This window comes from Larimichthys crocea, chromosome IV (assembly GCF_000972845.2).
Source record: "Larimichthys crocea isolate SSNF chromosome IV, L_crocea_2.0, whole genome shotgun sequence".
NCBI classification, from domain to species: Eukaryota; Metazoa; Chordata; class Actinopteri; family Sciaenidae; genus Larimichthys; species Larimichthys crocea.
Genome location: NC_040014.1, coordinates 3863270 through 3888260, shown reverse-complemented (window position 1 = coordinate 3888260; position 24991 = coordinate 3863270). Strand labels below are relative to the sequence as shown.

Here is a 24991-nt window from a genome sequence, read left to right as displayed (position 1 = left end):
TGGTGTCCTCAAATAGCCACTTAAGGCTGGCTACAAAGTGAGTCAATGACAATGACAATGACGTCATGGATAAGGCCGTACGTTTTTGTATTGTCTATGGTTGAAAGCCTTTCTATGCACCCCACCTATCCTTTATTGTGGCAAAGAAACCAATGCCGAGTTAAGGTTGGTATTATAGTTTGCTACTTAGTTGTCAGTGTACAAAAATTACTCAAACAGGAATGAATTATATCTCATGTTCAGGCAAGAGAATCTTGAGTGCTCACTGTTGAATGTTATTAAGACTTTTTGAGAACCTTTGTCCCAGACACTATGTTAATCGACAGACCTCTCTGTTGATATATAAAGACTATAAGACTCACTTTGGGGTGTTTGAGAGGACAGAAGAGCCATATTCATTAAACTTGTTGCAATTCACTCAGAAAATTCTGCTGTCACTTGGCCCATTTATTTTACCCATGCTAACAAAGTGGTCAGGCCAGCGCTTTGGTTCAGACTGAAATATATTACCATTATATTTTGTGCATTCATGGTCCCCAGATGATTAATCTTGCTGACTTTGGTGTCCCCCTGACTTTTTGCTCTGGCGTCATCACCTGATCAAAATGGGTTTAAAGTGAAATAAGTAAAACGCAAACTTTCTTGACTCTGGATCTTACAACCAAATACCTGCATGACACCCCCATCCGCCTCAGCTGTACTTTGTGCTTAGTGCAAATGTTTGCATGCTAACAGGCGAAGAGTTAACAGTGAGCTAACCGCAGTGTATTCATACTACCTGTACTACCATACAACTTTGCAGAGCTGGTTGCGTGGCTGCAGAGTCTTCTTATAGGACTCTCAGGTAATATTTACCTTATGTTCAGTATAGCTGCTCTTTGTTTGGGAGTAGGCGTTATTTCTCCGTCACCCAGTAGTGACAGACATATACATCGTATCAATGTCATTTTAAAAGGTTGCCAGAAGCAATTAAATTTTATTACCTTTTTATTTTATAGTACACTGATCTCAAACACAGAAAGCAATACAAGGCCTAACCTTTAACTATAAATAAGCTGGAAACATAGTGATTGCATGGTGCATCTTGAAATAATAAACATGGAGTTTGCTGACATGGTTTTTGTTATGGAATTTTCTATTTTCTCTTCCCCGGAGTTTCTGTGCTCTCTCTCGGCTGCTGCTGTGATCCTGCATATATTATTACTGTTATTATTGCTACCATATCTCCATTACAGTTTATAGCTAGTTAATGATTTACTGCTGATGTGCATCTGTGTCTCTCTATCTCTATCACAGGTTCCACTGCTACTGTAATCATTTTATCATTCATTGTAATTTATTGTCTTTTTATCATTCATTGTACTTATACAATATGTTTGTGTTGATTTGTTCTGTACACGTGACATCTATTGCACGTCTGTCCGTCCTGGGAGAGGGATCAAATGCCCCATTGTGCATTTCAAATGAAAGGTAAAACTAGATCAGGCCTGCAAACAACAAGTTCACACTCAGAAGTCACTTGAATATTAAATCCAGTTTATTAAGTGTTAATCCATGTCTGCCTTCTCTCTTCATTAGGCTTTTCTCACGATGCGACCACTCTTTCTCAGGTCCCTCCCTCCTCTGTCAGTCCTGACAGACTGGCTGCTAGCCCTCCAGGCTCCCTGACACACCTGGACACTGAGGAGGAAGTACAGGTGATTGCAGTAAGAATACTGGAACAACCTGAGTAACTTGATGACGCAACTTCATATCAGAAAATCATTCAACCAACATCAGACTCCAGGTGGGGCAACAAACAGAGACAATGCATAGCTTCTTTCCAGTTTCCCTTAAGCCATCATTTATTTTTTTTATTTTTTTTTTTTAGAAACTTTGATCACGTTGAACGTGAAATTACTTCTCCGCATTTAACCCATCCAGGCTGGCACCTGTTGGAACACATACATGCACATGCACAAGGTCACACGCTCAAATTGACAGATGCCAGATTCACACATCCGGGAACAGCATGCCAAATGTCATTGTGTGACCTCACTAATGCAAGAGTCTTTTAATGTTAGGGGAACATTGAAGGACCACATTTACCAAATATCAATGGGTTTTTACATATAGATAAAGTTTCAGACTATCAAACCTCATCACCTTTAGCACAGGAAATTGTGATTATCCATAAGTGTTAGAAAAATGCACTGCCATGTGCTTCGAACTCAAGAATCACTTACTGTTTTTTGTTTTTTTAAGAGGGGAGATGAAAATTGCTCGGACGGCCTCAAGTAACATAGTCCAAATTATTAAACTTCGTGATAACACGTGGTCATACAGTATATGATGACAGCTGAGCAAGTCCCTTTAACTGAACAAAGCCATGAAATACAGTCCAAAGCAACAGGAAGAAATATTAGTAAGTGAATCGTTTTGAATATATGTGTTCATGCTCAAATAAAGTTCTATATATTTGAAAATCTGTTTTGTTTTGGTGAAAGTACATGGCTTTTTAAAATATTTTATTTTATTATTATATTTTAAAATTATTTTATTTATTTATTTTTTTTGATTGATATCAATTTAAGGGTTATTAATTAACATAAATGTCTCAGTTGTTCAGATAATTTAATTCAGAACAGCAGTGAATCCATATTTACCTAAACATGTTGGTATGTTATCTACATCCAGATGTCAAACCAGATCACACACACACACACACACACACACACACACACACACACACACACACACACACCTTGAGCGCAGCAGAGGTCCAGCAGCTCGTTTGCGGGGCTTGGCGCTCTGTCTCCGGTACTGCATCCAGCCGCACACCAGCTCGTGCGCGATCATCACGTAGAGCAGGAAGATGAGCACGGCGGGATCCATTCAGCCGCACGCGCCGCTGGATGAGAACCGGGTCGTGCAGATAAAATCGGTCCAGATGAGAGTGAACAGCCGCCAGACAGAGCAGGCTGGCGATCTTCTGCAGGGTGAGGGATGCTGAATGATGATGATGAGGAGGAGAGGGTCTTCGGTGACCAAGTTGCCTCTTGTTCACTCCAACTTTAGGCACTCAGGTCGCGAGACACCAGCTGCTGCCGCTGCGGTGGTCGCCCGCACTCCACCCATGACAACCCTCCATCCTCCTAAATCATCAGTTCATCCGAGTGAAAACGGTGATTTTTTTCCTCTCCTCTGTCTCACTGACAACAGCTGAGAATCACGGTGACAACAGCAGAGAGGGGACATCGGAGGATGTTGCCGTAGAGACGCGACCGTTGCTAAGGACATGATGTCGTCATCCCCTCTTCCTAAAGATGAACGAGGCATTTGACCATATCAGAGCCGTGCAGGGAGCGACCAGTCAGGAGTACGCATGACTGCTTTAGGCTACCATTCATCATCTAACCATTGATTATTTGCATTGATTGCATTTCCATTGATTATATCAGTTTTACTAATCTACTCTGTTGTCTCAAATGTAAATAAAATTGTAAAATCTGCTGTATGCGCTCATCGGCTGAAGCCCATGTCTGATCATCAAGTATAAAAATACAATTATTAAACAGAAAAGCAAGAAAATATTTATATATGAGGGCATGATCAGAAGATAGTTGATTTTTTTAATGGATCAGTTAAAGGTCAGTTAATTGACACTGGTGAAGAACATTTCTGCACTCATTTCGACACATTTAAAATGTGACTTTAAAACACCCATAACAAACAAACAAACAAACATAATGATGAGGATTTTTTTATTCTTTTGAGGACAAATGTTTATGAGTGAAAAAGCACACCAATACCAATGTTTCAATGCTCAGCTTGAATTTTATTGATCATCAGAGGTCAATTATATCTCGTTTCACAGCAGAATGAAAATAAACTTCCAACAGATCAAAAGAATATACTCGTCCAAAAGTCTTTTTACAATCAGTTGCATTATGTTACCTTCCTTTAGAACTTTTACACCTTTTATGTATGTCTGTTTTCTTCTTTCCTTTCTCTTAAAGGTCCACTGTGTAGAATTATTAGCATCTTGCTGTGCAGCCCCCTCATGTCACCCTCTGCTCCGAAGAGTTAAGGACAGTGGCTGTGAATATGTTCACTTGAACATATGTCAGCACAGTGTTTACAGGTATACTATTTCAATCTTAAATAAATCTTCACATCGCTCGTTGTCTGCTTGCAACTGTTAGCTAAGGCTTTAACCATATTTAAGAATAGGCGTTTAGAGTTTTTTGTGGCAACTAGCGGTGTATTTGGAGATTTCAACGGCATCCACTCACCCGTTTGTTTCATCTGTTAAAGGAAACTAAGGGGGGATTGTACCTGAAAAATGTAAAATGCAACTCTAGATATAAAAAGGCTCATTCTAAGGTAAGAAAAACATAATGTTTATGCCATTTCATGTAAATAGAACCACTTAATCTGACACATACTGGACCACAACTTTCAGAGACAGATCAGAGATGTGATCCTTTATGCGAGTCAAGGTTATTCACATAATGCAGCTCCATAGTGTCTTTCATTAGACCCTACTCCCTGGTAAACTGTGCCCCCAGTTCAGGTTTCCTGTTGTAAATGTGTAGTCTCCGAGCTAAAGCTGAGATAACCTGTTACTGAGCAAGTTAACAAAGCTCATCCAGACCACAGAAGTTATTATACAACAGATTCCACAGGCTACCTGTGACTACTAAATTGACTTGCAGCTGCACCAATTAGGACTTGATCAGTGTTTTGTGTGTGTGTGTGTGTGTGTGTGTGTGTGTGTGTATGTAGGTACGTTTGTGTGTGTTTGTGTGTCATGTAAGGGTGAAACAAGCAGTTCTTCTGCTGTGGTATCCCCTTCATTATACGAAGCCACCTTAATGTGGCAGGACTACTGCCCCTCCTGCCTCACGCGTTACCATCGATCTGCAGAAACACAAGAAGTGTTGATCAAAATCTGTCCACGAGATGGCCCATTCAAGGTGATAACTTAAACCAATATTGTGTAACTTTTTTTCATAAAATAACAGACTTTAAATCATGTTGATGCTACACTGACCTATCATCTATCATATCATTTCCACTCTGCACCTTGTCCACCTGTTTCTGCAATGACTGATCATACTCGGTATGAGAAGTACGTCACGCTTTATGGCACTAAGTCACACACCACCAACTGTGTCACTTATTGTGGTGAAACTGGATCATATTTTATGGAGGAAATGTTTTCTGATTTCCCTCTGATGTCCTCCGGCTGCTCCTCATCAACAGTCTGTTACCTACAAAATTTCCTAATCAACAGTAAAGTTAACTACAGCTGCTGCTAGCTAATGTTAGCTCAGTTTGTTAGTGGACTGTGAGCTCAGAGTACGGGCAAATGCTGACGGGGAGCGAAACCTCACCAACATCACCAATGGGCACCATGTTGCTTAATATCTGCTTAGAAGTGTAAATAATGTTGGGTATCTGAATATTTTTTCTCCCAAACACTAGTGATAAATAATATTTAATACTCTATACTCACAGAGACATCATTGAAGCCGGCTTCCATTGGATGGTTTTGTGCTGGTGGAACCGACATATGGTCCTGCTGAAATAAACACATGATTTATCATCAGACACACTGCAGAAAAGATGCTGCTAAAATCTGCTACTCGTTTCTTTTAACAATGTGTAATTGTCTTTTGTCATCTGCACTGTGGATTGTAGGTAGATAAGTGGTTGGTTTATTTACTTTATTCCTTTGACAACATCACTAGGGCATGATCCCATAAACATGAGACACAAGGTGTAATAAACCAGAATTATTCTTCATGGCACAATTCTGACTGGATGTTTTTTTAAAGTGTTGTTAAAGGTCTGAATGTCAAAATAACTCACTGTAAGGTCGGCTTCGTATGTTTCATTACTGAAACCAGTATCTGAAGAAGATGATGAAAATGGCACAGGGTTGAGTCCCGATCGGGTACGCAGGTAGTAAACCAGCAGGGCAATCAATGTGGCGATCAGCAGCAGGACCACGATGACGGCTGCCGCAATCCCTCCCGCGTTGTTTCGCTTTGATGGAACTACAGGGAACATGGAAAACATTTTGTTTCCGGTTTTACTAGCGAGAGTGACACCAATTACTGTAAAACCACAATGTGTAATTTTTACTGTTTGTTTTTTGTACATATTAAACAAACAATAAGTCAAATGTTAATCAGTGAGCTGTAGAAGTGCTTGTAGGCTGATTTTCTGAGTCTGCCTTTCCCCCATGCTTCCAGTCTTCCAGGCTAATCTACTGATGACTGTAGCCTTATACAGTGTACAGACATGAAGTAGTATCAATCGTCCCCTCTTGCTCTCAGCAAGAAGGTGAATATATTTCCCAAGATGTCCAACAATTACTTAATAATTATTATTTTTCAGAAACCACTGGCACATCTTACCTTTCACATCTGTGATCATCTTAGCACAGTTGACTCCAATGGTGTACTCAATGTCATCCAGAGCGACAGCACCTGATACGCCTTTGATTCCTTCAAATGCAATCTGCTTACCACAAGGACAAGGCGACAGCAAATACTGGTCAGTCCTGTCAAAGAAACTTGAATATACAAGTTGAAATGTACTCAGCTAAACAATAAAACTTCTCTTAACTGCCATCATTGCTGTCCAAAGTAAAACATTTAGTTATATGCAGAATTGAAACCACCATATCTTGTGCTGTGGAAGAGGCTTACACACAGAGCATAACATCATGTTACAGTTAAGTGTTAGAAGCACTATATTAGTATATACAGTGAGAGTCTGACCTGGTATTCCTCAGTAGAGGTGATGTTGACGTCAAAGCGTCTCCACGGTCCGCTCAGTTCACTCACCACCAGCAGCTGATAGAGGAGACCTTTAGACAGCCTCCACACCTTCAGCTCGCTGTCGGCTGCATACATAATGTTACAAAATACATTGCACACATCCAGACTACATCTGAAAGGTTCACAGTGAGATTAACATGTGGATACAGCAACTAGAGCACAAAGGTTCATTTAGGACATTGATCCTTACACGAGTCTGGCTTGTAGGCCCAGAATTTCAGACAAGTGCCTTTGGTCGGGGGCAGGTGAGGGCTCAGCAACATAGCGTTGTCTTTGACTGCCGTCCGGTTGCTGCTTGGAAAGAACAGGAAGTGACCTGGCAGAAATGAAAGGGAAGTCTATTTTACACATTTCATTCCATGTCCATGTTTGAAACATGTTAGTGGATAAAGAAACTCATAAAATCAGTTTTATGTTTAAAAATGATCAAAATATGTTCTCTCTGCTTCCTGACTCTCAGTGTGAAGATCTTAACCCTCTCTCTGGTTTACCTCTCTCTGTGCCCAGAGTTTTGTCTTCAGCTGGGACGGAGTAGTGCTTCTCTGCCTTTGGACTTGTCAGCTCCCAGTCCAGTTTGTCCATTTTGACATTTTGAGTGTTGCTCCAGCTACACATCCCATTCTCCAGAGTGCACTTTGAACCTGAGGTATTTAACAGAGTAAAAATAGACATTACTGTATAATCACAAACCTCTGTGTAACAGTTTTTCTTTTCTTTTTTCCTCTTGGTTTTGCCCTTAATTCTAATTTATAACTCCAACTCACCAACTCAATGCAAATGTGGGAAACCTCAATGGTTTAACAAAGATTTGAATGAATAATAACAAAAACAAACAAAATTGTACCATGTACCTGCGCACTAGTCTAAATATCTTGGGCTGATACAAACCTTGATCTTCACATGGGTGAGCTGAAAGGAAGATGTCATCAACTGCAATATGAGTGTTCTTTCCTCCAGCTCCGACCGCCTCAAACTCCAACTGCAGAGCAGAGTAAAACACCACGTTATCTTGGTCTAAACAATACACATGAAATCCTGCATGAAGTGATGATGGGTCAAATTCTGCTGGAGAGATGGAAAGTGTGGATTTTAAAGGTATTTAAATGTATCTCTGAGATAGAGAGGCATGTTTAAATTTACAAAACAGAAACTGTACCTGCCAGTCCACAGGGTTATCCAAGATGTTGCCGCTGCCATGACGCCAGACGTCTCCCTGGTCCAGACTGTTAGAGAAGATCTTCACTCTTTCTCCCTTCAACAGCTTCACATACAATGTCAGAGAACCTGCAGAAGTGTACACAGTTACTGTATACTTTGTTTTTTGGTCATTTCTATGTGTGTTTTGGTGTGTAAAGGCATCTTACCAGGATTCTCTCCTCCTATGTGATACCAGAAATGGACGCACTTAGTAATTCCTTGGTGAACAGGGGAGGTAAGGACAGCTGTTTTACCAGGAGGAAGGATGTTGGCTCCAGTGTTAGCCATCATGTAGAAGCCTAAGGAACCAAGCAGGCAGAGGAAGATCACAATTCACTGTTCCACAGTTTTCTGCCATGTAAATTCAAGCATTACTATTATTTAATGGGATTCTCTCTCACCTAATTCTGTCTCCAGAGTGTGGTCAGTGTCTGGTCCATCCATTGAGGTGGTGTATCTGCTATGGTGGAGCCAGTGAGCTGTCCCAGAGGTGCTGTACCCACATCGTTGGCCTTCAAAGGAACACATCCTGGGCACGGTGCATTGTTTGCTCACAAATGATACATCGTCAATGGCAATGCGCCCGTCAAAGCCAGAGCGAACAGCTTCAAACATCAGCTAGTGAGAGGTCAAAGGTCAGAAAGGGAGAGTAGGACAGGAAAGTTATCTTCTTATCTATTTGTTTATGGCCTTCTGAAAGCTGCCGTGATATTTTGTTTGACCACAAGGAGATAGAAGTTATCCAAAATCCCAAACCACACAATTTAACCCTTGTACTTCCCTCACTTTTTTTTCATATAAAACATGAAGCATAAACATCTGTGACATTGCATGAATTTTAAAAAGGTGCTTGATGATTTCAGGCTCACTGGAGTTATTCCATACCTGAAAGTCTGTGATCTGGTGTGGTACCGGGCAGTGCGCTTCGTGCCAGATGTTGCCATGAGCTCCGCTACGGGTCCACAGGACTTTCTCGTAACCGTGTTTATCTAACAGCTTCACATTCAGAGCACCTGGGCGGGATCAGTAGGGTGAGGATGGGGTAGAAAGTGAGAGATATCAGATCATTTCCAACTTCCATCAGTTCATATTTTCATTTCAAACAACAGATGTGCCATTTTGAGACAGTTAATCATACATATATTAGAATTAAGGTGTATTTAGCAGTGTAGTTGATGATTGCAACCACCTCGCCTCACCCTCTCCTTCCTAGTGTTAACTAAATACTACAGTGGCTGTAAAATGTGCAAAAAACACCCTGTCTGGCGCCAGTGATTAATTTACCCATTCTGGGATACCATAGAAACATGGTGGTGCAACATGATGAACTTATGTGGAAGATATAAATGTCTCATTCTAATTCTTATTTTCAGGTCATTATACACTAATGAAAACATAGTTACACATATTATATTCCATTTACGCCATATTCTGTAAATACCGATCCCTAAATATGACACACCTTTATTTGACCTTTATTTCATTATTGTAATTTCACATTCGGTTCAGTCTTATCCTCACCTGTGTTTGGCCCATAGAGTTTGTAAAAGAAGGACAGGCAGTGACCTGTAGGACCTGCTGACTGTGTGGATGAAATTAAGCGCCCAAACACACCACGCAGAGAAGGATTCCACATGTCCACAGCAAGGCTGTTGTCTAGACATCAACAGAAAAAGGAGGAATTTAAGTAAGTTTTAAGGCTTTTCACTTTATATACTGTCCATATACCATACCATACCATATACTATATCATCTTATAATATACTGGATGTGATTATGAGTGATGTTATTCATGAGCTTCATAGTGTTGAGCATATTTGCTGCTAACAGACTGTCAAAGATCCCCTAAGTGCCAGTAAATTTACCTCAATTTAGTTTGAAATGATTAGGTCATATTAATGCTTATTGTTTTGCAAGTCACAGGTGAGTCTTAAGTGTTGGCTTAGAAGTCTCTTTCCAGCAAATATAAATGTAAAAACATTTAAAAGCAAATGTTTAGGCATTAATGTCTGTAAAATTCTTGCGATGCAACTGCAGTCTTTTGTAAATTTAAAAGTAAAAAAGAGCTTAAGTTTCTTCAGAATGGAGCTCTGTTGTCAGTGTGTTTTCATTCTTTCCTCCCTGATACAGAGTGACTACTAGTTTATTAATAGCTTGCAGCCTTGAGTTTGTTAGGACTAGAATAACATCTCAAATGTCACATATAAGAAATCTCATGCCGATGAACATTGAAGTGACTTGAGGTTTTAGTAGGCTTGATTATTAAATTCTCAAAAAATGTATGGCAAAGCACAAAACTGTGCACAATATGACATAAAAACTCATCATTTCAAACAGTTAGCATATAGGTGGATTATGAGCAAGATATTACTCATTACATGCATAACATCATTTAAATGGATGGCATCATGGCCAATAAACACCAAACAGACACTGGTAACTACCAGTGACACTAAGAAAATATGTGAGTGTCTTATACTAAACTTGCTTGCCTCTTGCCTCGGGTCCTATTGGCCAAGGCACGGATAATAAACAAATATTAATAATATATATCAGATAACATGAATAAACATTAGGATCACTGATGTAAAAGTATAAGATGACATCAAAGTCGTAATCTTCTCTTTTCTTGTGGTGCTAGCAGACAGGAACGCTACACTGAAGCTGGCATGTTTTGACCCGTGATAACACCTGATATCAGCAACTTTTCATACGGCAACTGTCATATGGCAAATTAACCACAGGGGTTCAGGATATTTATCTGGCAAATTTATCTGTCCATTTTTCATTAAATTGCCTGTTTGTCAACCCCATTTTCAAACTTTCGACCCCAAGAGGCAAAACCAGGTCAGAAACCAGCACAAATGCTACTGTGCACTGCACAGATATGCCACTTCCTAAGTAAACACTGAGTGACATTACAGAGCATTTACTAATGGGCATAAACAAATCCTGTGTGAATCAGCTTATTTTCATTTTGAATTTGAAAATGGTCTGGAGTGTCACCCGGCTCCCTATCATGGGCCACATTTGGCCCACAGACCTTGAGTTGAGTATCACTGCTGTACTGTAAAGTATCTACTGTTTTAAGTGATCTTACTGATCCCCGTGGTGTGGTCCATCCCACTGAGCACTGTCCAGTCAAAGTTGTCACTTTTGTCCTGATACCATCCACAAAGTCCAACTTCAAAGTTACATGACAGTGCTGAAAAATAAACCAAAATAAGTCAAAGCACTGAGACATTTCAGTGTAAAATGTGAGTGTATGCATTACACAACATCATGTGCGTATAATGTAAATAGAGTTACCTGATGGGACATGGAAATTATAACAGCTGACAAAGTGAACGTTTTTTACTTTAATCTTGTCTGAGGCAGAAAGTTTCACAGCACGAGCCTCAAACGCCAGCTGGTAAAGATAAAACAAGGAAATCAAAAGAGTTCATCAATATCATAAAACAAGTAGATTTTTAAATAGTTCAACCAAGTGATGATGGCATCTAGAAATGATGTATTTCCTTATTTGCTTGCTTGTCTTTTTGCTACAAGAATCACCGGAACTTTTATTAATTTATTTTATTATTTTCATATTTAGTTTATTATTACCTATATATTATCCTAGCACTGCAAAAAATGGGTTATAATGGTTAATAATACATGTTCACTCATCTTTTTTTTGTTGTTCTTTTGCAGCCACACTTGTGAAACTGTTTAAAAATATTTTTGGCACCATCAGTATACAAAAGTTTAGAAAACAAATTAAATTAAATTTTGTGTTTAATCTCGTGTGGAAAATATGCTGTATATTAGTTAAATATGAAATATTAGTTACTAGTTGCTATCTTTGTTTGGCTGAAAGAAAATGAAATTGCACCTCATGGAACAGATTATAAGCCTAAATGTTCGACCTCTATTTCCTTTAGAGAACACTGACTCAAATCTGTAAGTCTAACTGTAAAAATTATCTGAAAAAATAAAAATAAAAAAGGAAAAAAACAAGCTGACCTGAAAGCGATGTTTTCTGACACCAATAGTCACACTGACTTGCCGCCACGCCTCCTCCTCTGTTCCTGTCTTCCCACTGAACTCCCACAGTTTAGGCTGTATGCCCAGAAAGCTGTCAATCACCCTGACGGACAGCTCACCTGCAGCAGAGAGACATAAACAGAGTGAAATTAAAGGATGAGTTGTGTGTCCTGGGAAAAGGCAAGTAGTAAAAAGAAGACATGTCGGAAAACAAGTTCATTTAGTTACCAATGTGAGTTGAATTCCCAGTCAGTGCAAAATCAAAGCTGAGGCTGCAGGATGGGCCGGAGGGGCCCAGGAGAGGGGTCCGTGTCTGGGCTTCGGTCAGCTGCTGGCCTGGGGCCTCGGCTACATACAGGTACTCCTCTATGAAATATTAATATTAAACAAATATCTAAGTATTTTGTTATATTTTAAAATGGTTGAATATTAGTGAATCACCATTTAAGTATTGTGATGACAAGTATTTGTACCTTTGGGTGTGGGAATATTATGTAGCACCCAACCCTGACTCCCAATGCTGCTGTCAGTCCAGCCTGAGCTGCCCTCCGGGTAAGAGAAATCCCCTGCAGAGAGGAAACATGGAGACATCTTACTCAAAATCAGTTTTGAAATAAAAAAACAAACAGCAACTTTGAAACAATGATTGCATTTTTACTTTTATGTTACAATTTCAGTGCATGAGAAGTGGCCGACCAGCATACTCATTTAAAAAATAAAATGTGTTGATAAAGTAAAGCTGTGTAAACAGGATGAGCAGACTCACCACATTTAGCTTCATCCTCCTCCTTTTTACAGTCCGGTGTGAAATCGCAAATCTTGTCTGGTTCAGTGCACGGGTGTTTAGGAGGCTTAGGAAACTTTTCCAAGGTGCTATTCCCTGTTTAAGGAAAGAATGTAAAATTTATCACATCAGTGTTTGCACATGAGAAATCTTTTTGACTTTTTTACAAAAAAGACAGAAGGATTACCAGATGACGGACGGCATTCAGGTGACAACACAATGTTGTCCACAGCGATACCTCCATATGAAAAGTCTCTGATTGCTGCCATAATAATAATCTGCAATGACAGAAAATTCAACAGATGGTGGAAAAATTATTAGAATTATAATTATTATTATACTGTTTTTGAAGTGGAAGCTTCAGTGATTGTTCAGTCACATGTTGTTTTTCTACTTTATGTTGTTACATTTTGATTTGGTTGAAGTTTTTCACCTCAGCATCTTTTTTGAGATTCAAATTTCCACTCAAGTTTTCACCATGCAAAGATCACTTTTGTCTTGTTTGTTTGTTTTAAATGAATATTGGTTGTTTTATTCTGTGTCTATATAAATGTAGTTGTAGCTATGTAAATGTAGTAAGTTTAAAAAATCTAGTATTGCTAATGCTCTACTCCACGTGTAGTAGAAGTAGAAGGGTTGCCTTGGTCTGCCTATTTAAACCCTACTATTGGGCGGCTACTTCATGGTTACAGCTAGAGGCTTCTGCGGTCAAAAAGTCTTCACTTCCTGCCCTTATATATTCTGCTTCTGCCCTGATAGACAAGTCAATTAAACAAAATTTACCCTAAAGCATTCTCTGTGAATATTGAGTAAGATAAAGGTGGCCTGCCAGACTCCTAGTGTTTCCATTCATGCTCCAATATGTCAAAATCATTCATTCAGACCTGAATTACTAAATGGGGTGTTTAAGGTCTGGAGAGAGAGGGGTATTAAAACACTTTTAGATCTGTACATTGATGGCAAATTTGCATCTTTTACTCAATTAAGGACTAAGTTCAATCTTCCAAATTCCCATTTCTTTTGACATCTTCAAGTCAGACATTAAACTAAGGAAAATTGCCCACGCTTTGAATTCACCCCTACCACTCATCCTTTTCTTGAAAATCTCTTACTCCCTCCAGACGCGAAGCAGCTGGTATCAAAATTTGTGAACTGCTTTACCACCACTATTTCTTTAGATTACATTAAGGATGCCTGGGCCAGCGACTTGAATTCAGAGACATCAGCAGAGTTCTGAAAGAGGCAATGTCCCAGGTTCTTTCTTGTTCTATTAACTCACACTACAGGCTAATTCAGTATAAGGTGATTCATAGACTCAAAAACAAAACTAAACCACATCTTTCCATCGGTGTCTCCTGTGTGTGACAAGTGTTGTTTAGCCGAGGGATCACTAGCACATCTATTCTGGTTCTGCCTAACTCCGCATAGCTTTTGGACTGCAATCTTTGAGTGGCTTTCGCTAGCTTATTCCAAAGACATTCAGCCTAACCATGACCTGGCCATCTTTGGATGCTCTGTAATGACTACTGAACTACCAGGCAACGTGCAGATGGCTTGGTAGATAGGAATGTTGGTGGATAAGAAACCTATTCTCCTGACCTGGAAGTCTAACACTCCCCCTTGTTTTGCACACTGGCTGAAAGACATGCTGTTTATTATACAGATGTAAAAACTCCATATGTACAAACCCAATACACAAAATAGGTTTGAGAAAACATGGGGACCTTTCTTGGCACAGTGTCACATCACCTGACAACCACAGGGACTTATCTGGCTATATAACTATGTAGTAGGGTGTTGGATTGGATTTTTTTTGTTGTTTTTTGTTTTGTGTTGTTTCTTTCTCCTGTATGTCCTGTTACTGTTTTTTTTTTTAAAGACTGCATACTTGGGTTAAATACTCACTTGGAAAGGGAAGTTGGTGACAATCTCCACCTCTGCTTTCACCCAAACATCACCTAGTGCACCGCCTCTCTCCCACACAGGGTAGATTTTACGATCTGCCACCAGCACCGTCAGACCACCGGACCTTGGTCCAAACTGGTGAGTGTACATCACCATCTACAGTAGAAAGATTTATAAACTGAAAACAACAACAACAACAACAACAACAACAACAACAAACAATGATGATTTATATGCTAGAGCCTTTTTTCAGTACATTTCTACATTGTTACTATCTTTCTAAATGTTCAGTTTTGAAGAGTTTCATTATATGTTAAGTCTGACTTTATATAAATTACTGTGAAATTGAAGCATTAGAGTAAAATAAAATAAAAAAGGCTCTCTGACTGATGAAAAAATCAGCTTGGGAATCACCTTGCAAGGATGTGAACTATTGGTGGGTTCAATGACATGACTTTGGAAAGCTGCCCAGTCAGCTTTGAGACCACCATCAGGGACGGTTACATATAGGAAGTGACCTGCAATAACAGTAATGAGATCCTTTATATATTAACATAACTTATATATAACAGAACAACAGTATGTTTTCCATGTTGAAAAACAAGAAGGATGCTTTCATCGGAACATGATACCTGATACACTGTTGCTGGAATAATCCCTGCCTGGTCCTTTCAGAGGATCCGTGATGGAGAAGTTTTCCTGGGTCATCCTGACCCATTTCAGTGGGGATATTGACCTCCAGTCCCAGGAACACCAGTGCTTCTCAAAGTCACAGAAATCGAACCCTAACGTACCATGGGATAAAATGGACTGTAAGGATTGTATGGAATTTTATTTTATTTTTGAAAAAAATCTGTGGGAACAAAAGAACTATTTTACATCTCCAGAATAGATTTCACAAAACCAGTCAGGTCATTTCACAACATGGTGCAGAGTCAGGGAAATGACAGCCGTGGTCAGTTTGTTAACACAATTCAGGTGTACGTTTTATTATTATCCATAATCTCTGCTTAGCAAATGTGGCAGAGATTCTGTATTGAGAAACTGCTTTCTTGCTGAGAGTTAGATGAGAAGATCAATGCCATTCTTATGTCTTTGGTGACGTCATCAGTTACCAAATGGTTTTTGACTGCGTCACAGAGTTGTGTTATCATTTTAAAACTTGACTTTCACTTTGATACAGACATTGTCAACCCGGTCTCATTCTCATTATTAGAGTCTCTTACTGCCGTGGACGTGTTTACATTGGACGTGTTTACATTGGACGTGTTTACATTGGACCTGTTTACATTGTTTACACTGTGTGGACTACTTGTTTACCCTCAAAGAAAGTAAGAGAGTTGATATTTATTGATTTGTCCATCTCTATTGCGGGCGTGCACATGGTCATTCAGTTATTAGCGATGTGTACAATTTATTGACTGCACTAAGAGTGTTTTGGGGCCACAAATGAAATCTTGCTGAGGACCACTAAGAGCCAACGATGGTTAGCTTAGCATAAAGATTGGAAGTGGGGGAAAGAGTCTATATGTCTCCAAAAGTAACAAAATCCGTCTAGCATCAACTCTATAGCTCCTTAATAAAAACCAAGTGTCAAGTGCACAATAATGTTTATAAAAAGCTGGAATTAACAGGCATGCTGCTATAAAAAGAAGTTTGGTCTAGGGTTAACGCTATTTGAAATTCTTCTTCTTTTGGGGTCCGAACTATTTCAAATGTAAACTATACAATTGGTGTCTGAATCATACTTTTTGGAAAGAAAAAAAAAATCAATATAACAGGTGATCAGAAAATATACTACTTTGGTTGAATTGTCCTTTTAATCTCTGCACTCTTCATGTCTTAGTCATCATATACTCTTATGTTTTGCACTTTGCTTGTGTAGTGAGACATCCCTAACCTTAACCTTCTGGACAATTTGCTACATATTCACAGTACTGTTTGGTTAGAAGGCTCTCTGCTATAATTCAGATGATTTCTCACCACAGCCCTCCTCATCAGTGCCGTCGCCACAGTCGTCGGTGCCGTCGCAGACCTGCCGCATCTCCACGCAGCCCCCACGCTTACACTCCTTCATGTTTGCTGAACACCCCTCACCAGGGGTTTGTACTGATCAAGTAAGGAGAGAAAATGAAAAACAAAGAACAATCAGTTTATTCGTTATTATAATTTATTGCAGGTGGGACACCTAGAACGACAGAACATGGATGGGATCATTTTGAAGGACTCACAGGGAAGAGCACAGTCCAGAAACTCCAGATGGTCTACAGCCACATCTCCTTTTCTCCCCTTAGAGCGCTGTGAGTTGAGAGAGATTCGGAAGGTTGTTGGAATACGGCCCAGAAAGATGGTAGCCTCCCTCCAGCCACGGACACTGGTGACCTCAGGACGCCACACTATGGCCTCACGAAAGTCATTATGAAGGACAGATGCCCACAAGGGTGTGGAGCCAAGACCTGTGTCACCTATGGGCCACAAATACTTTATTGGTAGGTCACACGCTGGGATAATTAAAGCTCGAAGTTTGAATGTATGACCTGTAAGCTGTATTAATGGTCGTTACCTGAGTCCCACAGGAAATATCTGAGACGAATGCGACAAGTTGGTGAAGACTGGTTCATCTCTGGAGAGACAAACACTGCAGTACTGAGAGACTCTGCACTCACTGCACTCACTGCCATAAATGAACCTGTGTGATGGAAAATATGGTTTCATTTCAGGTTGGTAAACTGACGTTTCATGTGTGGTACCATTTTATTCTTAAGTGATTATCAGACTGAACTGGAATTTTTGTTTCAATTTACATTTGAACTATTGAACAAATTGGAGATGTTGGTGGTAACTGAGAGCTAGTTTTGTCCAAAGAATCATTATTGTTACAAGATTATAGCACTTTTTTTCAAGTAATCTCACATTTACATTTCTAAAGCTGCACTAATCTATCAAACGATTGATTACCTATAATGAGAAACAAGCCCACAGTGAACCATGAATTTGGAAATTCCAAGGTGACGATTCACTGATTGAGTAAATTGAACAATAATTGAATAAATGAGACACTGTATAAAAGTAGTGAGTGTTTACCTATAGCTGTACCAGTGGTGTAGTCAGAGGACGGCCCGCTGTCGGGCAATGTGTCCCCTCTCTGATTTCTCTCCCAGCCATACACAGCTGCGTTAAGGGACTGGTCAGTCCATCCACACATTCCTACGTCCTCAAAGTCACACACAAAATCTTTTCCTCTGTAGCCTAGATAAAGAAATAATAATTAACTTTTTAATGTAGATATAATTTAAATAATGAAAAAGTCTATAATTAGATCTCTGTAAGCAAAGATAAGAATAAATTACAATAATACAACAGAGAACTCAGGTTTGAAAATATGTCTGAAATATGTTTAAACTTACCACAGTCCTGCTCATCGCTGCAATCAGTACAGTCACACACAAAGTCACATTTCCGCTCAGGACTCTCACATGGATGAGCCCAAGAACAAGCCACTGTGTAACCAGAAAAAAATATTAAAGTTAACTCAAATTAATAGAGAATATTAAAAGTGATGAGTCAAACATATACAGTAATGTCTGAAATGATTTTATCCAAATGTTGGATTATGCCATTTTTGCTCTGACCCAGAACAAAATTATTGAAGTCCTTTATTTAAAAAAAAACTCTGTAATACTATGATTAAAAAGTAATCTTTTAGAAATAATACTTTTTCATAATTAAGCAATGTAACATGAGATAGTGTGCCTTACCATCATTATTGGTACAACAGTCAGGACTGAGGAGCATGAACAAAAACATTTTTAAAAACACCTGCCTCTGATTTGTTGGATAATTTGCTGTTTCATGAGATATCATAACATCCTAATTTTACCTCTGAAACAAAAAGCAAAACACTTTTACTGTTTTGTCGACTGCTGATTCTAAGGTTGAAAATGAACTGTCAACTTATCTTAGATTAAGCTCAAATTAATGTCGTAAGTAAAGTAAAGTAATGAGTAACTCCAGAGGTCAGATAAATGTAGGAGTGGGGGACAAAGTACAATATTTTTCTGTTAAATAAAGTGAAGAAAGGATTGCCTCCCATCATGGAAGTACCTTAAGTATCAGAATGGTACAAGTACTTTCCATCTTTGCTTCTGTATAAAATCTCAAACTCTCTTATCAGGACTCTTCAGTCACAGATCTATAGCACAACTAATGCCAACAGGCTCAAAGGCCAGAGGGAAGTAATCAGGTTAAAGGATGTGAAATGCCATCCGTCTATCCAAAGGTCTCTGATTAAGACTCAACACTTTGTGACTTAGACTTAGACTTAGACAGACTTTATTGTCAACCAACTGCACATTTCCAATGTTCATTTGAGCGAAATTTTGTTGCAAAGGCTCAGAATAAAAACAAGAGACACGGTAATAACAGTATAAATATAAAAGTATATGAAATATAAATTAGAATAAAATATAAAAAGAAACAGAAACAGAATTGAATTGTGACTTATGAATAGAATAACTGTGGTTTAGTGATATGCCATGTATACATATATACATAAAGTATGTCTATGTAGTATATGTGGTCTATGATCTGATTAAGTCTAAACACAATCTAAAATTGTGTTTTCTTTGTAAGTATATACATATGTGTACTGTAAAAAAAAGAATTGTTGTTAGCGAGCACAAAACCAGTTTAGAGAGAAAGTGCTGAACCGTTTTTGTCCTTTTTATGGGACAATAAGTCAAATCTATTCTGTCTATCTGTTTCTATGTCATAACAATCTAAATGCATGTTGCAAGAACACATTATGTCACCTAAATGAATCATGAGTAGTGCAACATAAGTGGGATTAAAGTTGATAGCTTTGAGCAGGGCCATAGCCAGCACGTAAAAATGTTTAACTGTCCAGTTACATTTTCTCTAAATTTGATCATAAAAGTTTTCATCATATAGAGTAAAATCATAAAAGTCTACATTTAAATTGAAACACTAAATACATATCTATATTCTTAAATATTATTAGTTTACATGTAGTAGAAGTGGATGTGTACAGTATATGAATATTGAGTCTATAAACACTGTAAATAGCCTAACCACTACATGTTTATTTGTAGAATGTTAACCACTCTCTGGTTGCTAAAACCCCAGATTCAGAGGAGAAATACAGAATACGAGACACCAAATCTCGTTGATGTACACCGCTAGGTTTGGTAGACTGAAGACAACAGTGGAAGTGATCAACAAAGAAAAAAACATAAATGTCAGCTGAGTGTGAAACGACATTCTTGACCCTGGAAAAGTGTACGTAAAATAGTTTCAGTGTTTTTTTTGCTGATTAGTTGAATATTTTGGAATTATTTATTTAAGTTTTTTTTGTCATACTTTCCAACACTATCATCTGTGTACTTTGCACGTCTCTCGATGAATTAAAGTAATCCACAGATCTGCCTGCAGCAGCATTTCTACATAGACGTGTTATTAAAAACTCTTGCCATTTGAATGGAGTCTGTCTGAATGTGCTCTTACCAAACTGCAGAGTCAATAGCAGGATGAGGGCTGAGCTCCTCAGCTGTAACATCTTCTATCCTCCTGCACCTGTTCAGTCTGGAGGTCTGAACACAACCTGAAGAATCTTTGCTAGTGGACTCTAAACTCTCTCTGCTTCTGAGAGATAAGAGTCGGACTTTAAATTCTCCAAGCATGCAAACTGCAACAAACCCATCATAAAACAATTTCCTCTATGACAAGTTACCATAGTGCATTGCACAATAACTGAAGTGGACACCTGCATGAAGCCTGATTTTAAAGTGCTTTTAACAAAAGCAGCTGGGGGTGCCCTTCTTAAGGGAACTTAGTTTAGCCCAGTTTTCTAGATGGTCTCATGGTACATTTATAATGTGTTGGCATGTGTAAAACAGGAAAACATTATTCCAGCATGGTCCTAAAAATGAGGGACGGATAAATGGAAGTTTAGTTAAAGTCACCATGTTCCATATTTTTTAACAAATCAAACAGGATAGCAGCAGTATCTGCAACAATTGTGCCATTTCTGATGTTTCCATTAAGAGTGTCAGCAAAGATTTTTCATCAGCCAGAAATGCTTCATTTAGGTCAACATTGCCTCTAAATACAAATGACTGGATGAAACTGACTGGAGTACACAGAAAACAAGATCAGTATTGACCAATGTCATGTCTTGTGACCAGTAAAGCCAATATGCTGCAAAAACATGTTTAGCATGTTTAACTTAGCTCCAAAAGTGACACGCCCTCCAACACTTCACAGCTGATATACAACTGCATCACATGTGCATCAGATTCAGAATCCAAATGTACAACTGCATCACATGTGCATCAGATTCAGAATCCAAATGTAAAAACCAGAAAGAAATGACCAGGTTTGAGTCAAGTAACAATTTTTAAGCTAAAACCTTAAGCTTCTTTAAGCTTAAAGAGCCCCTGTGGTCAGTGCGGTTGAAGATTTAAGCTGTGTAACTTTACTGTGAATGCACTTCAATGGATTTTTAGATATACAGTCAGTGTTTTGTTTGTCCATTCTGGGCTACTGTAGAAAGATGGCAGTGGAACCACGGTGTCTACAGATATTAAAGGCTCATTCAGTGATAACAACAACATAATAAATATAAATTATTTTCATGTGATTATACAGGAATGAAAACATAATTATGCAATCAATTTCTGTCATATTCTGTAAATAGAGCCCCCTAAATCTGACACGCTGGGTCTTTAACTTTATGAGGTGATGATATGTCAGTGTTGTTTTTAGTTTGCAGTTAAACATCGAGAGGCACTAAGTCAGCAAACGTGATGATTTACTGCCAGTGTTGATCTTAGAAGATGATCAAGTTCATTTGCTCTTATCTGTCCACATTAAACTAAGGCCACAACATTCATCAGCAGTTTATATTCCGGTGGTTAGGTCAGATAAGCAACAATGGAGGGCCCTTTCATTACTCAGCTCTGCAACAGAAGGAACACAGCGTGCACGCTTATGAAACTAAGACAGGCTTCAGGAAACAGTTATGAGCGATGATAAATGACAAAACTTTTAAGGTTCGATTTCCAATATATTTTAATGATTAGGTCAGATTTATGAGGCTATTCGACTCTAAAACAAGTCAATGGGTGAATGTATGTCACTCTACAAAACTGTCATGATGACTTATTTATAATTTTTACAATGAATTTCCAAATTTCACTAAGACAATCATATTTGTTTTACATCCAACACAGGTGGAAAAAAAAACATTGTTTGCCATTTTCTTACTCAAATTTTAACATAAAATAAACTTGTTTTCTGCTTAGTCAGACTGATTGCTGTATGTCTTAGTTTATTAATGCGGTATCAAAAAGCTCTGCGTTCTCATGAAGGGTTACAGATAAGTACAACGGTCAGTCCAGGAGAAAGAGTGTTCAACAGAAGTTTAGTTCAGTATCCTTCATTGTCCCAGGTCACCTCATAGTCTGGATAGCGAGCCTTCAGTTTCTCAGTAGTTACTGCATGGTTTGCTCTTCCAAATCCCTGAAATGAAAAGTAGCATTTCAATATTCCATCAGAGTTAGAAAAGAACCCTTTTAAGCTTGAATGATCAATATTTAAACTCTATTTTATGATCATGTGAAAGGCATCACTCGTCATGACAAACACATCAATTATTTTCAGCCGCCATTACAGAACTTTTAGGCCCTTTTTTTTAGCACAGAATTTTAGTTTTATAGCACGTGCTGTTATTGTCTCAGGTTTCAGCTAGTTTCTCTCACCATGGAGTATCCATAGACGTGGATCTTCTTGGCCTGGGAATCGTGTTTGATCCTCCCTCCTCCGATACACTCACAGTCCAGGTGGCCGCCCTTTTCCAGCTCCTCAGAAACCTTGTCATAGATGTCAGCTGCAAGAAAAAGTCCATGAGGAGTGAGCAATTATTAAACACTGTGTTTGAAACTATGAAAAATGCAGTAGGGATCAGTAACAGCTGCGCTTGGATTTGGCTTAAACACATTTGTTTGTAATAAACTTGTGAAAGAAGCAGCTAGTGTTTGAGTGGCCAACTGTCCACAAAGTATGTTTATGGATCAACACAAGTGGCTGCTTGTTGTGCAGATGGGCTGTCTCCATCTGCTGGTTGATGAGGTTGATGACTCGTTAGATAAACCATAATGTTTTACACTTCAGATAAAAGCTTGTGCATGGAAATGAGTATACTTATAAACAGTTTTTAACTACAGCAGGTCTGGGCAGTTTGTATGGAGGACACAAATTAAACAAATGAATAAAATGTAATACAAAACACAGGTCTGCATTCACTGCATCATAAATGAATGGAAACATTTGTTAAATGAGATGAAATGATTTAGCCTTTTATCTTCAATAACTTCATTCATTCTTTTTCATTATGACATGAAATTTCCATGTCTCATTAGAGTAAAATCTCAAATGATGTGCTGTACGTTTGTTTTAGTGTTGTCCAGCAGAGAGCAGCAGAGAGCTGCTTATAATAAATGAAAAACACTGTCGTAGCTAACATATTCACATTGTGCATTTTTAATAATACACTGCATTTATATATTCACGTTACAATAATGCACATCTTCTTTAGATATTACCTTTTTTTTTTTGGATCACCACCTTAATAACTGACATCCACCACATGAACTCCTGATCAAACAGATTCAAACAGATTCAGTCTCTGGCTGCTCCACTGTAAAAAGGACAGCTACAGGAAGCCATAACACTGTATAATGTCCCCCTCTGTGCAGAGCGAGCAGGCTCTGTGACACTTGAAGTTGATATTTAGAGATGACTGACTCATTCTCTGACCCAAATTGCACAATGTACAATGTAAAGTTTATGCATATTTTTACATTTCTTACATGGAACAATATGTTCTTCCATCCCTTAAACTTAAATTACACTTTATTTTATCCACCTCCTGTCTAGTCATACATAGTGTATTCTGTACTGTGTGTTGCAATACTTGTATTCTATCTATATATCTATCTATTTATCTTGCACATACTATGAACCTTTGCACATCCCTGCACAAAACTGTACCTCTCTTTTCATTCAAACAACATATTGTATACATGTTATTTAATTGGAACTTCTCTATTTATGCTCCTTAGTATGTTAGTACATGTTTTTTTAAATATCTTCTTTAATATTTCTTCTTAACATGTTATATGTCACAAATTGCTTTTCGTAAAAAAGTAATTGGCAATAAGCCTAAATCTGATGTTTGAAGATATCCAAACATGTTAATAAAGGCTCTCTAGAATGATCATACAATCAATATCTCGTTAATAAAGGCTCTCTAGAATGATCATACAATCAATATCTCTCTAAAATGGAAAACATAGGAACGAAAGCTGAAGCTTGAAGGATTTGCTGCAGGGCTGTTGTATTGGACTGCATTAGTTTTATAAACTGGCAACTAACTGTGTTTTATTCCCTTAACTGACCAGACATACAACCAATGTATCTGAGCGGACCTAATATGCTGGGACACCCGCCCTGTGATGGACCCCGTCAGCCCTCTCCGGTTTCAGTGCTCCTGACTCACCATGGTACTCAGCCCAGCCGTATCCTCGGACTATATCTACCTCGGAGTCGTCTCCCTCCTCTCTGCTGTGGACTCTGATCAGGACGTACTTAAACACGCCGGACGGGTCGATGTCCGCCTGCGGTATGTTAGCCATCAGAGCTGCTGCTCTCGTCTGTGTACACATGTCCCAGCTGCTCAGCGAGCACACCAGCAAACAGGCCAACACACAGGAGGCGAATACTTTCCCAACAGACTCCGTGTCTGTCCACACAGAGGGCTGTACGGCTTTAAAACACGGTGATAGTTCAGTGTGAACGTGAATGGAAACATGAACTTCACAGCAAAAGAAGCGGTTCCGCCATGCAGCAATAACAAAAACACTTCCGGTCACTGCCTTCAAAGTAAAAGCTGTACGGAATCCTTACTGTAGCTTTTCACTCTAAAACGTTTTAAGAGCAGGCTGCTCTCTCGCTTGTTCTGCATTACCTTGTTTTGAAGTGTGAAGAGATCTGTATACGCCTCTTTGCTACCTCCCTCCTGCACTTAATCATTTCATAATATCATGCCATTTACTATTTTCATTGCGCAAGCCAATAAATCAGAATCCCCAATTTTATTCTGAAGGCAACGCGATTGTACCGGTAGTCATCATAACTGGCATCATACTTCCGGAAAGCAAAGCATCCT

At 38.8% G+C, this 24991-nt stretch overlaps 2 protein-coding genes across 3 annotated transcripts; both read right to left on the bottom strand.

Moving 5' to 3' along the window:
• Positions 1-1515: 1515 nt before the first annotated feature.
• mamdc4 (MAM domain containing 4) lies at positions 1516-21052 on the bottom strand. 2 transcript variants are annotated; one of them, XM_019279224.2, is made up of 30 exons: positions 20269-21052; positions 18153-18245; positions 17830-17994; positions 17309-17434; positions 16977-17210; positions 16729-16854; positions 15378-15530; positions 15160-15263; positions 14746-14901; positions 13028-13118; positions 12823-12936; positions 12530-12622; positions 12285-12422; positions 12036-12175; positions 11340-11439; positions 11131-11235; positions 9552-9686; positions 8916-9043; positions 8432-8648; positions 8198-8329; positions 7990-8117; positions 7722-7812; positions 7325-7474; positions 7024-7149; positions 6774-6898; positions 6408-6510; positions 5857-6044; positions 5501-5566; positions 2744-4902; positions 1516-1680 (listed from the first exon to the last, which is right to left on the bottom strand). In XM_019279224.2, the coding sequence occupies exons 1-29, from the start codon at positions 20318-20320 to the stop codon at positions 4885-4887; spliced, it is 3597 nt and encodes a 1198-aa protein (XP_019134769.2). In that variant the 5' UTR covers positions 20321-21052; the 3' UTR covers positions 1516-1680; positions 2744-4884. The 2 variants fall into 2 exon arrangements, with proteins under 2 accessions (XP_019134769.2, XP_019134768.2); XM_019279223.2 differs by having other exon boundaries at positions 5501-5563.
• A 764-nt stretch (positions 21053-21816) lies between these two features.
• phpt1 (phosphohistidine phosphatase 1) lies at positions 21817-24699 on the bottom strand. Its single transcript, XM_010752348.3, has 3 exons — positions 24323-24699; positions 22524-22651; positions 21817-22284 (listed from the first exon to the last, which is right to left on the bottom strand). The coding sequence occupies exons 1-3, from the start codon at positions 24486-24488 to the stop codon at positions 22192-22194; spliced, it is 387 nt and encodes a 128-aa protein (XP_010750650.1). The 5' UTR covers positions 24489-24699; the 3' UTR covers positions 21817-22191.
• Positions 24700-24991: the final 292 nt, after the last annotated feature.

Bases quoted from the DNA above. Each gene is read 5' to 3' on its own strand.
- phpt1 (XM_010752348.3), bottom strand. From the start codon at position 24,488: ATGTGTACACAGACGAGAGCAGCAGCTCTGATGGCTAACATACCGCAG. The intron at 22,652-24,322 runs GTGAGTCAGGAG...TTTTTCTTGCAG, and splicing joins CGGCTGGGCTGAGTACCATG to CTGACATCTATGACAAGGTT. The intron at 22,285-22,523 runs GTGAGAGAAACT...TTTTCATTTCAG, and splicing joins ACGTCTATGGATACTCCATG to GGATTTGGAAGAGCAAACCA.
- mamdc4 (XM_019279224.2), bottom strand. From the start codon at position 20,320: ATGTTACAGCTGAGGAGCTCAGCCCTCATCCTGCTATTGACTCTGCAG. The intron at 11,440-12,035 runs GTCAGCTTGTTT...TATCTTTACCAG, and splicing joins TCAGAAAACATCGCTTTCAG to CTGGCGTTTGAGGCTCGTGC. The intron at 5,567-5,856 runs GTGAGTTATTTT...TGTTTATTTCAG, and splicing joins CATACGAAGCCGACCTTACA to CAGGACCATATGTCGGTTCC.